Consider the following 15,401-nt stretch of genomic DNA (forward strand, 5'->3'; position numbering starts at 1 on the left):
ATTGTGTGTGTGTGTGTCTGTTAGGGAAGAGTATCGGGGAGGGGGCAGGAGAGGAAAAGAAAAAGAAATGCATAGGGCTGGAATTGTCAAGTGCCAGTATTAGTATCAATAACAGTCTTTTCGACACGGCGCTTTACATGGAAATGCTTTGATGTACTGACAGGAAGTGATTTTATGTCACTGATGAATGAAAGTACCTGGAAGCTTTGATTATGACTGTTATTGATGCCTGGTGGGTTTTTACACACCTTTTGTGTAAATATGGAGTAACAGAAAATACCTTACAGCTCGGAGGTTATAAATTAGATTGCATGGTTGCCAAAGAAAGGGGAGTTGTATTTTGGGTAGCAAATAGGTTTGAATTTTGCTGTTAAATTACAGTGTGTTCCTGGGTTTTTGATACATTTATTACTGTGCTCCACTGGCTGAAGCAAAAGAGCTCTTCTGTGTTTTCCTTAACTATTCTACCACAAATAACACTTAAAAATTTCCCTAATGCTTAAATTAAATGCAAGTTCTGTAAGACCTACAGCATATACACTACTGTGAGGGAATCAGCATCATGAGCAACACCAGTAGCTGTTCATATGTATAGCCTGTCTGCCATGGTGCACACAAAGTCAATGTTTTCTTGATTTTTGCAGACACGATGAAAATCTTCGGGGGAGACAGAAGGGAAAACTTCCACCTGTGGTTAAGGTTCCTCCACCACGGCCACCTTTACCCACGCAGCAGTTTGGAGTCAGCCTGCAATAGTAAGCCAGGAGATTTCTGTGCCCTGCAGCCTTCTGTAATGTGCAGACTCACTGGACAGAACGTCTGCAAATATTTTGTTTATTATATGTTTAGTTTCTCATTCTCTTTGAAAATCACGAAACCAGGAGGCTAAACAACAGGTTTTATGAATTTACGACAGGTCTCACAGTCCCAGTGACCTGCCTGACCTTCCCATTCACAGTATCTTTGTGGTAGTTAGTGCTGCTGTGACTGCACAACTTTTCTTCCAGTGGATAGAAATTTGCCAATATACGACAGAGCCCTGAGCTAACCTGTTGCTGGTGGAGGCTGGCAGTGTGCAAGTGTTTTGGAGATATTTAGGTGGTGGATAGCAAAGCCAAAACAAAGCTGCAGGCTCCAAAATGGCTGGCTGCGTAATGCTAAAATGGATGCTTGTGCCTTTATATATTGTTTTTTTGTTGCTTGCATATTGTTCTGATCAGAGTTTTATGAAATGAATAAAATGACTCTCTTCCAGAAATGCCCTGACAGCTGCTTACATAGATCACTGTTTGGGGTATAAAAAATGATTTACTTTACACAAGGCATGGGATAGCAGCAGTACTTGCAAGATTCAGTTTTGGTAAAAAGCAACCCAAAAACCCCACAAAGCCTTCTAGCTTCCTACCCACAGTCATTTCTGTCATCTTTCTGTGGCATCCTTCTCAAAACCAGCTGAAGAATATTGTTCACATTCAGCAAAGGCAATTTAAGCTGTCTCAGACGTGGACATTTGCCGAATCTCCTCCCACCCCCAATCTACTTTGCTGGTTCTAATGATTCAGCTGTAAATGAGATATAAAATACAATCTTCCCTTGGTTAAATGTTAAGCATTAGTCCTCTCTGGAAGGCCTGAAATTAGTACAATCAATATCTATTGTGTAAGAGCTACTGTGACATTAACTTTTATGATAGCTCTTTAGAGTTCAACCTAACACTTGAAACATGGCTAACTCGCTTCCCTAATTCAGAGAAGATCTTCTAGGTGGGCACCACTGGATCATTAAGAAGGACAATGTTTTATGTGGCTGCTGCAGGCACGAGGGACACACTGGGACACAGCCCAGCCTGGCTGCTCAAGCAGCTCTATTGAACTTCTTGCAGGCTCATGCGATCAGACAGCATGTTGTGTGCCATTCTTACCATCTGCTAGTCACATTTTATTTCTCTGACTGTGCCTGAGCAGTAAACAATGTCTTTGCGGGGCTGCACGTGGGGAGGGTGTGGTGGCTGCGCTTCCTGAGCCAGCAGTGTGCCCGGGTGGCCAAGAAAGCCAACGGCATCCTGGCTTGGGTTAGAACTAGTGTGGCCAGCAGGAGCAGGGAGGTGACAGTCCCCCTGTGCTCTGCACTGGTGAGGCCACACCTGGAGGGTTGGGTCCAGGTTTGGGCACCTCAATCCCAGAGAGATCTGGAGGGGCTGGAGCGAGGGCAGAGGAGGGCAACGAGGCTGGGGAAGGGCTGGAGAATCAATCCTGTGAGGAGGCAGGGCAGGAGCTGGGAGTGTTCAGTGTGAGGAGGAGGAGGCTGAGGGGAGCCCTCATCCCTCTCTGCAGCTCCTGACAGGACATTGCAGAGAGGCTGGGGCTGGGCTCTGCTCCCAGGGGATCAGGGACAGGACAAGAGGGAACAGCTGGAAACTGCCCCAGGGGAGGGTCAGGCTGGGCAGGAGGGAAAATGTTTCCCAGCAAGAGTGGTCGGAGAGTGGAAGAGGCTGCCCAGGGAGGGGGCAGTCCCCGTCCCTGGGGGGGTTTCAGGGCCGTTGGGATGAGCTGTGGGGGATGTGGGGTAGGGGAGAACTTTGTAGAGTTGGGCTGAGGGTTGGACTCGATGATCCCGAGGGGCTTTTCCAACCTGAATGGTTCTGTGATTCCTGCTTTCTGGCTGCATTACAGCCAGCAAATCCTGTCCTTGCTGTATGCCGTGGCTTTCCCCAAGTATAAAAAGGGTGGCTGCTTCATAAAGAGCTTTTCTGTGGAAGATCTGTGGGTGCAGAAACACCAAGCAAGGCATTGCTATCATTTTTACCCCGAGAGCTCCCGCGCTGGCGCTGAAGGTGCTGACGGACGGATGCCCTCCGTGTGTGGGGGCAGTTCTCAGCACCCAGGTGTCCAGAATGGATGTTGTCCAGCTTCCCTCTTGCAGAAGAGACGGTGTGGCGTCACCACTTAAAAATTACAAATAAACAAGTCCCCAACAACTCTAAATGAGAAATAAAGGAATTCATTTATACTGTGTTTGGGAAGAAGGGTAAAGTTAATGGAGGAGAGGAAATGTGTTTGGAGTTTCTAAAATCTGAACCAAAAAAGTATCAACTTTCATCTTGATGAATGAATTGCTTTTGCTATTTCTTTCTCCTCTTTATGATCTCTATAACTGCAATGACAAAATGGCAGTGACCTCCCGCCTGTCTAGGGAAGAGACAGGTTTGAAACCTTCTTCTGGGTGAGGCTCTTCCCTTTTTCTGAAGAGAGCTACAGGCAGACTCTGGTTTTATTTTGTATAGGCTTATGAGAGTATGAGTGCTGTGTACTTCACTACAGTTAGTAAAAATTGTACTGTCAGGGATGCTGCTGGGATAAAGCTACTGTCGTTAAAGAACTGCTTCTCTGTGGAGTCTTTTTCTTTAGCTTAGGAAAAGAAATTGTAAGGCCTATAGGCCTGAGGTTTCATCAGATTCAGTGCTTCTGGGATGATGATTTTGATTCAGTCAGTAAGAGATTGGTGAATGGGATTTATCCAGAGCCCTTGTAGATGGCCAAATTTTGCCAAGATGCTTGATAATGGTATCCCAATGACTTCTGGCTGTGGGAGGGGGTAAAGCCATACCCTTTTGAATGTGCCTCGCTAAAAGCAGCAGGCAATGCTCTCTCTGGTAACACTTCCTCATTTAACTTTTTTCTCAGTTATATTAGTTAATACAGTTGCTTTCCAGAGCTATAATTAGAAACCAGAAGAGCAAAAAGTGACTTAAGCGTTGGTACAAAATATCTCACTTTTGTCCATCAGGCATGGGGGAAAAAAAAGCATGTTTTGTTAGGACAGTAAAATGATGCTGGAGGAAGTTTCCATGTAGACACTGATAAATGAGTGTCTGGGACTAGTGCCTCATCTTGGAGGAATCTGTTAACTCACAAAGACATCTTTAACCTTGTGGAGTCAGATTTTCAAAATGACATAAGGCAACTGGGCATTTAAAAATCATGGAAGGTCTGTGAGAGCTGGGAGTATAATTCTTTGAAATGTAATCTATACTGAATTGGGTATAATTTATGAGCAGGCTGGAGGGCTTATTATCAGGTTAGTTCAAAACTTTTCTTTCATATGTTACCCCCATCCACTCAGGATCCAAAATCTGAATTTAAAGTGGCTGCATCTGATCTCTTTAACCCCTCAGTGTCACGCTGAGCTCTTTGTGGGGAAGAAAAAACCAAACACACACCAAGCTGACTTCATCTTAAATGGCTGTCCAGCTTTATTTGCATTTGCTTGTTTGGGATTTAAGCATGTGCTTTATGTTAGGCACAGATGTGAAGTGGAAAACCTTCCTTATTGTGAGCTCCTGCGAGGACTCAATAATTTGGTCTTTGCAGCTAGAACTTAAATCTAGTACCAAAATGTCCTGAAGTTTCCACTGAAACTACAGTTATTCAAACAGTAATAAATGAGCTTAGCAAAGGCAATTAAGTCATCCAGGGTTGTTTTATAGGATGTCTTTATTCTAAAGTGGAGGGGACTAAAGAATATTTGCTTTCTCCCTATAATTTTTTATGTCTACGCGTACAGAGCAGCCTTGCCCAGTTTGCTGAACGACAGACAGTCTTTCTGCAGCATTTTGATCCCCAGCCCGGATTGCCTGGCTGCCAAATCGCACCTTTAAAGGTTTGAATTACCGCTAAAAGCTATATGATTTTCTTGAAAATATAAAAGAACACAACTGAAACTAATGTGCATCTTCGTGGGGATTTCAGACGGAACAGTCCCCCTGAGGAAGTTTTGTCCACGCTTAATTTTTCCACTTATAACGTAAAGGGAATCCGTGCTCAGATTTGACAGGTACTTAAGAATATGTAGCGCAGAGTGGGTGGGATAATTTGCATGTTTAGTGTTTATTATGTCCTCCTCTAACTTAATAATTGAAGCTTCTTATGTGCGGATAGCATGAGGGGAGTAACAACCCTTAGGAGCTGGTTGAAAGGTTTATCAAGCCTCACATCATGTCTCCAATAGAGGGCAATAGCAGATGGGAGCAGTCTTAGCACAGGGCAAGCCTACAGCAAGAATTCCTCGGGTATAGTGTCCCAGCTTGTAGTGATCAGAGACTTGCACAGTGCTGTGAAAATGACTTTCTCTTGCTCACCAGTAGCTCTCGCTTTTATAAATCCAGACATTTCAAAGGATGTTCATGTATTGTGTTGATATAGCAAGACTATTTCTCTGTTCTTTCAGCAATGCTACCTTCACACACAAAATGTAGAGCAGCAAGAATTAGCTATTCGGAATATATCCTGACTCGTTTGCACTGCATGTCAGGGTGGAAAGTAGGATTCTCATTCTAAAAGCCGTTAGTAAAGGTTTTACATTTTTAAAAGGCAAGGCAGAATTTGGGGGACCCTCTGCTTCTGTTGATCAGATAAATAAAGTTATAATGCATGAATGAAGCTTCCTAAATACGCAACACTTGAAAGGAATTAATACTTGACTGTTTGGGCCAGGCAGCATCGTTGTCCTCTGCTGCCTGTTCAGCGAGCGCCTATAAACCCCTGGTGCTGCACCCGATTGCCTCTGTAATCAGGGAAGGCTACAGCTGAGCTCCAGCACAGAGCACAGAGTTGACCTTGACTAGCTGGTGACATTGTTCTGTTTTCTCCGATTGGTTTTAAATTCCAAAATTAAACATCTTTTGTGAGAAGACAGGAAATGTTCTGCGTTTCTTGCCACGGATGGGGAGAGGGGGCAGAGAAAAAAATGCACAAAATTGCCACAAATGTACAGCTCGTGCTTGTTGAATTGTTATCATAAACATTTCAGGGTGCTTTCCTTTTGGTCATAATCTTTCCGCTTGTGCATGCTGTGCATGCGTGACCAGGGAGGAAGAATGCATTCTAAACCAAATCTCAGCGTGTCTCAGCAGGGAAAAAATGAAAAGGAGAGGAAAAGCAAAGAGAGAGGAAGATTATCAGACAAGAATACTTAATGACACTTCAGAACCATGTGTAAAGGCCTTTTGTGATAACTGTCCGCTGTCTAGAAATGAGTCACTGGATATATAACACGTTGCAGTAACTAATCATACATCCTACAGTAGGGAGTACTCCTTCTCCCTGGCTACTGTGGTTACCAGAATAGATCCCTCTTGAATCTGACACGTTGCTGCAATACGATTCAGATCTGTGAATCCGCTGCAGAAAACTGTACTGTGTGCTGAAACGCTGTGTTCTGCTCATCTCTGGAGCAGAGAGAGATCTCTCTCTCCTTTCAAATTGCCCGTCCTGGTGCCTGATCCCCGGTGTCAGTTTGCATTGTCCATCATAAAGCACAGCTGCTCATCACGCCAGCCCCAACAAGGCAAGAAAAATGCAGATGACTTGACAGGATCCACAAAGAGAAGATAGAGGTGTAATTTCATTGACCTCTGAGCTGGTCTGATTTACATTAGCTGAAGTAATGTCCCTAATATTTTCTGTCACCTTAGGTCCAGGAAGCTGAACGCTGTGTCCCACATTGTGAAACGCTATGAAAATACACATCCCAGCCTCCCCCAGTATTGCCGAGACACAACAATCCTTTGCATTTGATTTTTGTTGAATATCTTACTCTATTTTAAAATACCATTTATCTCAGGGACCTCTCATTGTACTGGGAACAGAACCTTTCCTTCAAGGGAAACAGGAATCCTGTAGAAAAGAGTAGAAGTGCAGAAACTGTATCTTTTTTCCTAGAAAAAGAAAAATTATGTGTAGGTTTTATTATTACAAATTATAGCCCGGTTATTTGTCTCACCTCTCTGACAGATAAACTAGTGCTCAGCGGGAGCAAGTGCTGTAAATAATCAGTTTGCTATTTATACACTGAAATGGGAAACACATTTATGGGTAACAATAATAATTAGAAAACATTTATAAAAAGCTGCTGGGTTGCTATTTGGTGCCTCTGGAGTGAGCAGCTGTAAGAAAGCAAAAACAATCAGTGCAACTTCAGAGAGACTGAGAATGGGTTCCATGAGCTTAAATTGTCAATAATAAAGATGTAACAGCTTCCAAGCAAATTAAAGTCTTGATGATGTTCCCATTTAAGTGAATTAGGCTTTCGACTAATTTTAATAAAAGTTGCCCTAAATGTTCAGGGTACTGATCTGAATACACAAAGCAAAAATATTTGACACACAGGGAGTGTGTTGTAACTCCCCTATTAGAAAGGCTAAAATAAATGTGGGGTGTTTTTCCCTTACCTTGATTTTCTGTAGGCTTTTTCTCACTGGTATCCCAAACATTGACCTTGGCAGTGAACTCATCTACCCGCCCCATTTCTTGTTTAGTCCCTTACCAGGGGATATCATGTCACTGAGGAGTTCAGCGTTTCACGCTACGCAAAGAACCCCAAGAACTTCCTTCTTCATGGGCTTTGTGAGCAAGGCTCGTTGATTAACGGGGCTGCACGGTTTTATTTTGTGTTATTACACCACATGGATCTGCTGCGGGAGGAAACGGTTGATGTGCAGCAGCTGCCTGTGGGAGCAGGGTCAGGGGTTCATGTGTTCGGGGTTTGCGTGGCTCTGTCCCCTTCGCTGGGGCCCTTTTGTAGAGGCTGGTGTCGAGAGGTCTTGCTACTGAGGCAAAGTTACATGTTAATTTAAGGGAAGGGAAGGGAAGGGAAGGGAAGGGAAGGGAAGGGAAGGGAAGGGAAGGGAAGGGAAGGGAAGGGAACCCAACCCAACCCAACCCAACCCAACCCAACCCAACCCAACCCAACCCTCCCCTCCCCTCCCTTGGGTCTCAGAGCTGATCTGAGAGCACTGCACAACTCCTGCGTGGTTGTGACACCAACGCTGACCACCTGCTCCAACAGTGTCACCAGCAGGCAGGGAACTGCTGGCAGACTGGTGAAACTGGAGGGAGCAGGAGAACCTAGGAGTGACGGGATGCCTATCCTGAAATGGCTGAGAGGAGTTTGCTGCTAGGAGAGAGATTTTGCTGAGGCACCTGCTTCTCAGCAGAGGATGCTGCTCTGAGGACGAGGTCATAAACTCGGCATTGGTAGCGCTTCGAGCCATGGCCTTCTCTAATCAGTGAGGTTTTTTCATGAGGTGCTTATGGCCTCTGGTTTAACTCTCCTAAGACATCTGTGATAATGGGGAAGATTGAGGCTGGACTTGGTCTTACAAGTCAGGTCATAAATCTTTCTTCTGGCCATTTTCATGTTGTTATGATACTGCAGAGAATGATTACTCCAGCAAGTCCACTGCTGCTTCATATTGAAATTAATGGTGCCTTGCCAGTGTGTGACAAGAAATTGTATCATTTCATCTAAAGATCATACTTGCAGGCAGCAGCAAATGATGAGAATTACTAACATACTTCAGGATCATACTTTAGGAATATCTGAATTAAATTCGTTCCTTGCTGCTAGTCTTTTTCTTCCTGCAAATGCGTTGCATACAGTGTAGAATTTATTTGGTCAAATGTTTAAAATTATGTTGTGAGCATGGTTTTGTGAAACTTCACTGTATTTTTTATCAAAATTCCCATGTCTGTTTACATCAAGGAAATATCCCCTTTCCTAAACAGTTCCTATTAGGAGTAGGTACAGCAGTGTCCACAAAGTAGTATTAACCCACACACAGAGCAGGACTGAATTTCTACACTTTAGATTTTGGTATGGATGCTTTGTTGAAAAAGAGCAGGAAAAAACTGTTCAATAGATTGATTTTTAGTAAGGTTCACAGAAGAGCTATGGGCTTATGTCAACCAAATTTGACAGAGGAGTGGAGCTCTCACAAATGCTACAAGCTTTTAAAAAACATTGCCTGGAAGGAGAGAAACGGTAGCAAGAATTCACTCTTCTGTTGTCTTTGGTCTGCTGGCACCAGTTAGTGTTTAGATGGGGATTTAGTTACGAGCTGCTCCTCACCTGATGAGGAAAGAGGAGACAGAGAGGTGAGGGAAGGAAGTGAAAATACTCTGTAAGGGAAGTGAGGTTCTAGATGACATAAGGGAATGATCTTGGATTACTGTGATGAGGAAAGAGGTAGGACGTAGGATACAAATCCATGGCACATCAACTTCATTAGTTCTACAGCTGAGGGAACAATTTATTTCCTTTCAGACAGCAGGTTGGTCTAGGTATATGAAATAGCTGAACGAGCTCTGGGAGCTGGAATAACGAGTTTATTACACTCAGGTAACAAGTTGCATTGTTTTGTATAGCACATGGGGAAGTGGCACACAAAATAAGCACAGCAGAGGAAAGAAAATACGGTCTAGGAGAATCTGGATAACATACAGATGTACAGACGTTGGTGCCTGGTAAGAGATTGGGTACTGAAAATAGGAAAGAGGAAGAGTAGGACTGGGTGGGCAGTGGAACTAACTGGAAGAACCGGCACTGGTGGCTCAGCACTGTGTCCCTGAGTGATGAATGAGATCGCAGTGTTTGGCTGAATAACCAAATAGCATGGAGTCTATTCCCCAGACAGTCTCTGAGTAGGGAGGCAAAACCACGGGGTGATTCAGTACCTAAGTCACGGTCCTGCTCCAAGCCTTCCTGTTGGAGGGTCACCCCTCCCACCCCCATACGTGAAGCTAGGGGTGACCAACCTCCTTAGCTGGGAGATGCAGAGTTAACCACCCTACACAGGTTGTTCTAACTCCCTTCACGGGTGTGGGGACAACAAACAGGAGGAGGGGGGCGGATTTGACAATTTCCCTACTGCTCCATGCTGACTTATGTTGCTGTAACGTTTATTTTAAAGTAGTTTTTGTGTAGTGTGAACACTAAATGCAATACTGGGTCGCTGTAACATTTATTTTAAAGTAGTTTTTGTGTAGTGTGAACACTAAATGCAATACTGGGTCGCTGTAACGTTTATTTTAAAGTAGTTTTTGTGTAGTGTGAACACTAAATGCAATACTGGGTCGCTGCTTCCATGCAGCAGTGTTACGGAAGCTGTATCAAATACACTTCAGTTATTATCAGTTGTGTTAGTAACGTAATTCACAAACGTAGACAGGAAGAGAAGAAATCACAGGACTTAGAAAAGAAACAGCCCTTAAGAATAATTCTCCTTTGCAGGCTACATTGGGTTTGCATGGCCAGGTTTTGGTAGCCGGGGGGCTACAGGGGTGGCTTCTGTCAGAAGGTGCCAGAAGCTGCCCCCGTGTCCCAGACGAGCCGCCGCTGGCCAAGGCCGAGCCCATCAGCCCCGGTGGCAGCGCCTCTGGGATAATATTTAAGAATGGGGAAAAAAATGTGCAACTGCAGCTGAGAGAGGAGTGAGAATATGTGAGAGAAAACCCTGCAGGCACCAAGGGCAGGGCAGGAGGAGGGGCAGGAGGTGCTCCAGGCGCCGGAGCAGAGATGTGATGAAGTGATGAAGACCACGGTGAGGCAGCTGTGCCCTGCCCCCCTGGAGGCCCACGGGGGAGCAGAGACCCACCTGCAGCCCAGGGGGGACCCCACGCCGGAGCAGGGGGATGCCCCAAGGGGCTCTGAGCCCGTGGGGAGCCCAGGCTGGAGCAGGCTCCTGGCAGGAGCTGTGACCCCAGGGAAGGGACCCACGCTGGAGCAGGGGAGGAGTGTGAGGAGTCCTGCCCCTGAGGAGGAAGGAGCAGCAGAGACAAGGGGTGATGAACTGACCACAACCCCTGTTCCCTGCACTGCTGCGTCACTCGGGAGGAGGAGGAGGTGGAGAATTTGGGAGTAAAGTTGAGCCTGGGAACAAGGGAAGGGTGAGGGGGAGGAAGGTGTTTTAAGATTTGGTTTTATTTTTCTCATTACCCTACTCTGATTTGATTGGCAATAAATTAAATTAATTTTCCCCAAGTCGAGTCTATTTTACCCGTGACAGTAATTGCTGAGTGATCTCTCCCTGCCCTTATCTCCACCTTTGAGCTTTTCATTGTATTTTCTCTCCCGTGTCCAGCTGAGGAGGGGAGTGATGGAGGGGCTGTGGTGGGCACCTGCTGTCCAGCCAGTGTCAACCCACCTCAGAGGCACAAGCTCAGCACTAGATTAAGGCTGAGTTTACATCTCATGCTTCTTGTGGATGAGCTGCAGCATTTGCAGCCTCTCCTGATACAGTCACTGACCTCCATGCTGTTCTGTGCTGGAGCTTTAGGGTTTGCCAGTAAAACTTGGTCACCTTTTAAATATCAGATAATGAAATTGTACAGATAAATGTATATTAAGTCCACTTCAAAATTTGAGATTGGTCCTTTCTTGTTTTGTTGATTACTGTAAAACTGTAGCAGAATATTCAGCAGATACTGACCGTCTCTTTTGTTATACTTTTTAAACTGCCAAAGACTTTTTTTTTTTTTAAATAAGAAAGATAATTGCAGAATTTTTTGCACTGTCTAGATCAAGAAAATGCTATGTTCAATTTTTTGCCTCAACTGTTCACTCATGAAAGAGAAAGAAATCTTATTTCATGGGAATCATTCAGAGCGTTAATAATCTCACTGCAACACTTTGCCTTCAAAATAAATAGTACAATATCCTTTTAATTATACATACACTGTGGCTTAGAAAGAGACAAATGACAAAGAAAAATCTGCATGATAAAAGGCTCCTAAACTTGCAGCATCCCTTGATCAAGACTTATTCTAAAGCATTCACTGCAACTCCTTCCTTGCTGGAGCATGCCAAGCAAGGGAGCAAAACCAAGCTCAAGTGGGGCAAAGTTAGTCTGAAACAGAGTTCTGCTGCTTTGGCCTTGGCCCTTGGCCATCACTCGGCGCCGCTGCAGTCATACAGCTTGGCTAGTGAGAAGAGAGCCTTTAGGAATGTCTCTTTGAATAGAAATCCAAGTCCCCTGTTCCAGAGGCTCATTCAGCACCTGATCGAGTTGTGGAGGACTCTTGTGTTTGGTGCAGGCACCGAGGTGTGGGCTCCTTAATTTGTGGAATTTAACGTATTATCTCTCAGGTTTTTGCTGAGACCGTTCTGTCTTGGGTTTGACTCTTTGTCTATTATTGCCATTTTAAGGCTGTTATTTTTTTCTTCTTTCCTAACAGTATCAAGGACAAAAATAAAGGCGAACTAATCCCCCCAGTAATGAAGGAAACTGTATCCTACCTGAAAAGCAAAGGTGAGTTTTGTGTCAAAAGGGGATATGTCTTTCAGAACAAGGACAGTACTATGAAACTCTCTAAAGCTCGGTGCCCGATTCAGCAAAGTTTGCAGCTACACAAGATGTGTTTAAATCCTGAAACGAGTGGCCACTGGGCACTGCCATTCGGGTCTTTGATGGATAGGGAATACTTATTATTGGATTATTGTCCCACTATGGAAAAAAAACAGAAAACTTTCTGCCTTTGGGATTAGATTAGGGAATAGCAAATGAGAGAAGATGTCTTGAAATACACACGATCACCCAGTATCATATTGTTGGGTTTATGTAGAACTCCCAGGTAAAAATCCACGAGAAGTTCTGTTTTTATAGAACCAGTGGCCATAAAAGCTCGTTGAAGAAACATGTTTTGCTGGAGTAAGCCTCAAGTCCTCCCTTCACAAAAGATTGATACTGGCACTTACAAACCCTTTGACTGCAGTTCCTATCTGTAGTTACCTTAGAGATACAATTTACACAGACCTGTATTTAAAATGGAAGCATCCAAATCCGAGTGCCCTGTGTCGCCTTTATGTGGAGGGCAGAGAAAGGGTAAACTTCGAACTGCCAGCCCTGCCCCTGAGCTCCCCAGTGCACACCTGGCCAACACCAAGGACCAAAGCTCAGGTGCTGTCTGTAGGGAAAGTGCTCTGTGTTCCCTGCGCAGGGGCAGCGGCACAGGCAGGGAGAAAGTCAGAGATAAGGCTCTGGTCTTGAAACTCCCTTTTCCTATTGTAATGTGATTTTTGCATTTTGATCCCTGGTTTTTAAGGCTGTCACAGCAAGATTTCCATAGCCCTTTGTGTTCCAAGGCCTCAAAGTTTCACAAATGTTTGCTAAATCTTACAGTTCCAAATCAATAGCCTAGGTACATTTATCTTACAGGTGACAGAACAAGAACAGAGCATGACACAGTTATGTGACTAGCACAGCATTACACAGTGGTGGAACTGGGAATGATTCCCAAGATCCCTGAAAGAAGGGTGTGAATTTTTAATAGGTGTGTCAAATGAAGAAAATCAAAATGTGTTTGATTCAGGTTGGGTTGTTTTTTTGTTTTTGTTTTTTTTTAAAGAGACATCGTTGGCATTTAATATGCCATTAAGTTTGGTTGATATTTGAATAAATTTCAAGGATTGGCAAAAAGGCAAAAAACAGACATAGATCTCTATATGGCTGTTAAATGGATTTTATCTGAGATTTTTCCTCATTTCAAAGAGCTATTTGCATTGACAGCACACAAATAATATAGAATATGAATTTTGAGTCAATTATATTTGTCTGTAGACAGGCTCACCCAAAACCTATATCCCCCAATATTCCCACTTCTTAATTTGCATCCTTGAGCTGTCATTCTGAACAAGGTCAATTTTGCTTTCAGTATTCCAATAGCATGCATCTCTGTTTTCTGTTCATTTTAAATATTGCCACTAGGGTCTGGCCTGAGGTTGAGTTTATTTGAACCCGAAGTGAGAAATTTTAAACTTTTCAAAAACTTGTACTGAGTAGGCTTCACATTTGTGAAGACGAAGAGTGGGGAGTCAGGAGAAACATTGCCTCTCAGCTTTCCTGATGATTCTCAAGAGAAATCCTGGCTTTGTTTAAATGAATGCAAGACTATACTGATTTAAATGAGGACAGACTAGACACTTAGTGTCTTGCCCTTGTTGCTAGGCTATGTTCCTTCATATTTTAGCTTCCCTCACGGTAAATAAGAACCTCAAATAACTGCCCGTTTTATTTTTCTGGGGGTTTCACACCTTGAGGGAACCTATTTAATGCTACATGTAGGAGAATGAGAGGGAGATCCACTGCAGTGGGTACCTGCTTACGGTTGCAAGCAGTGGAGTGTAGCATCCATAGGGATGTCTGTGTACAGAGCAGCCAGCTCCTTGCCTCTTGAAATGGCTGAATTATCTTCAAAATGCCTGCAGCAGCCAAGGGCAAGGACTGGAGTGGGGCCAGTTCTGCTATTAACTGGTGTGCAGTAGGTGAAGAGTTCCTAATAGTCTTTACTGAAGGCCTCTAGGTCCAAATTCAGGAATTCCACCCGAGCCCATAAAAGCTGTTTGGATGTGCTGTTTCCAGACTGGTGCTGCTGATGAAAACTTTGCAGGTGTAGCTTGTGTCAAATATTATGTTTGGATACAGGGAATGTAAATAGTTCACTGTGAAGAATCTTGAAGGCAAGTGACTGGCAGCTTGAGACAATCCCTGTAATTATAATCATAAGTGGATAATTAGAGCTTATGTAGTGTATCGGTGCATGCCCCATGTGCAGATGAAAGCCAGACTTTTTTCGTGTTTTAAAATGTCATGAAACAATCATCCTTATATATGTTTAGCTTATCCTAATAGGCAAAGACCTCTTCCTCACTAATCACAGGAGTCAAGAGAGCTAAAATGAGGGTGGATGTGGACTAACATCATTACTTCTCACAGCTGTTATTATTTAGAAATGGAGTGAAAATTTAGTCACTAAAATGTTAATTGTTTTAAGCTTTTGGCTGGGTTTGGGAGGAGGGCTTTGCCTATCTGGCACGTCCTTGGACCTATTTAAAGATTTCAAAGAACTAGTTTTATGGCCATCATTACGTTGTGCTGGTGACCAGTAACTAGTAATTCTTGCACTGATCTGACACTAAACCTCCTCCATACCTTGCTTTTGTTCTTCCTGGGTGTTTTGTCTCATCACATTGCACCAGTGCCATACTCTTCCCTCTCACCGGTTACTGAGTCTGAGCAACGTCAACTGCGCAAGTACAGGGGAAAAAACCCACGAGTTTTAGCTCTCATGGTTGTGATAAAGGAAAGGGTTGCTCAACCTTGTCATTGCAGATTTTCTCCTAGATGAAATGTTTGTTATTCTGAAAGGAGTAATCATCCTTGGGTTTTCTCCAAACTTCGTCTCTTTTTTTGGCTAAGATCTCATCTGTTGAGTGCAGTATCAGCACAGTTTGTAAAGGATAGTCTCTGAGGAAATGTGATGATACTTCTGAGCAAAGCCCTTGTGGGGTGGTAGTGCTGGCTCTACCACTGAGAGGTAGCTCAGCCCCACACTTGCTAGCCGGACCATCTCATTTTTTCCCCAGCTCTCTGTCCTTCTGTGCCCCCAAGAAGGAAGGACACGGGCTCTGTCAACGTTGATATTTTCCAACCAAGCCCGGGTTTGCTCAGAGCTGTCATATCCCCTATCATAAGGAGATCTCCACAAACCAGATTTCTAAGGAGAGATGGCTTGTCAGGTAGAGTGTTTTCTGACATTCTCAGCCAGCTGATGCTTGAAAGCCAAGTA

General features: G+C 44.1%; 1 protein-coding gene across 3 annotated transcripts in view; it reads left to right on the top strand.

Annotated features, from left to right (window-relative positions):
- LOC141958827 (proline-rich protein 5-like) overlaps positions 1-15,401 on the top strand; it is a 213,013-nt gene that overhangs the window by 178,123 nt on the left and 19,489 nt on the right. For all 3 annotated transcript variants that reach the window (XM_074901746.1, XM_074901748.1, XM_074901747.1), the window contains 2 exons: positions 645-755; positions 12,012-12,085. In XM_074901746.1, the coding sequence (XP_074757847.1) occupies positions 645-755; positions 12,012-12,085 (185 nt within the window). The remainder of the gene's footprint in view (positions 1-644; positions 756-12,011; positions 12,086-15,401) is intronic.

The sequence above is a fragment of the Athene noctua genome, chromosome 3, assembly GCF_965140245.1.
Source record: "Athene noctua chromosome 3, bAthNoc1.hap1.1, whole genome shotgun sequence".
Classification (NCBI taxonomy): Eukaryota; Metazoa; Chordata; class Aves; order Strigiformes; family Strigidae; genus Athene; species Athene noctua.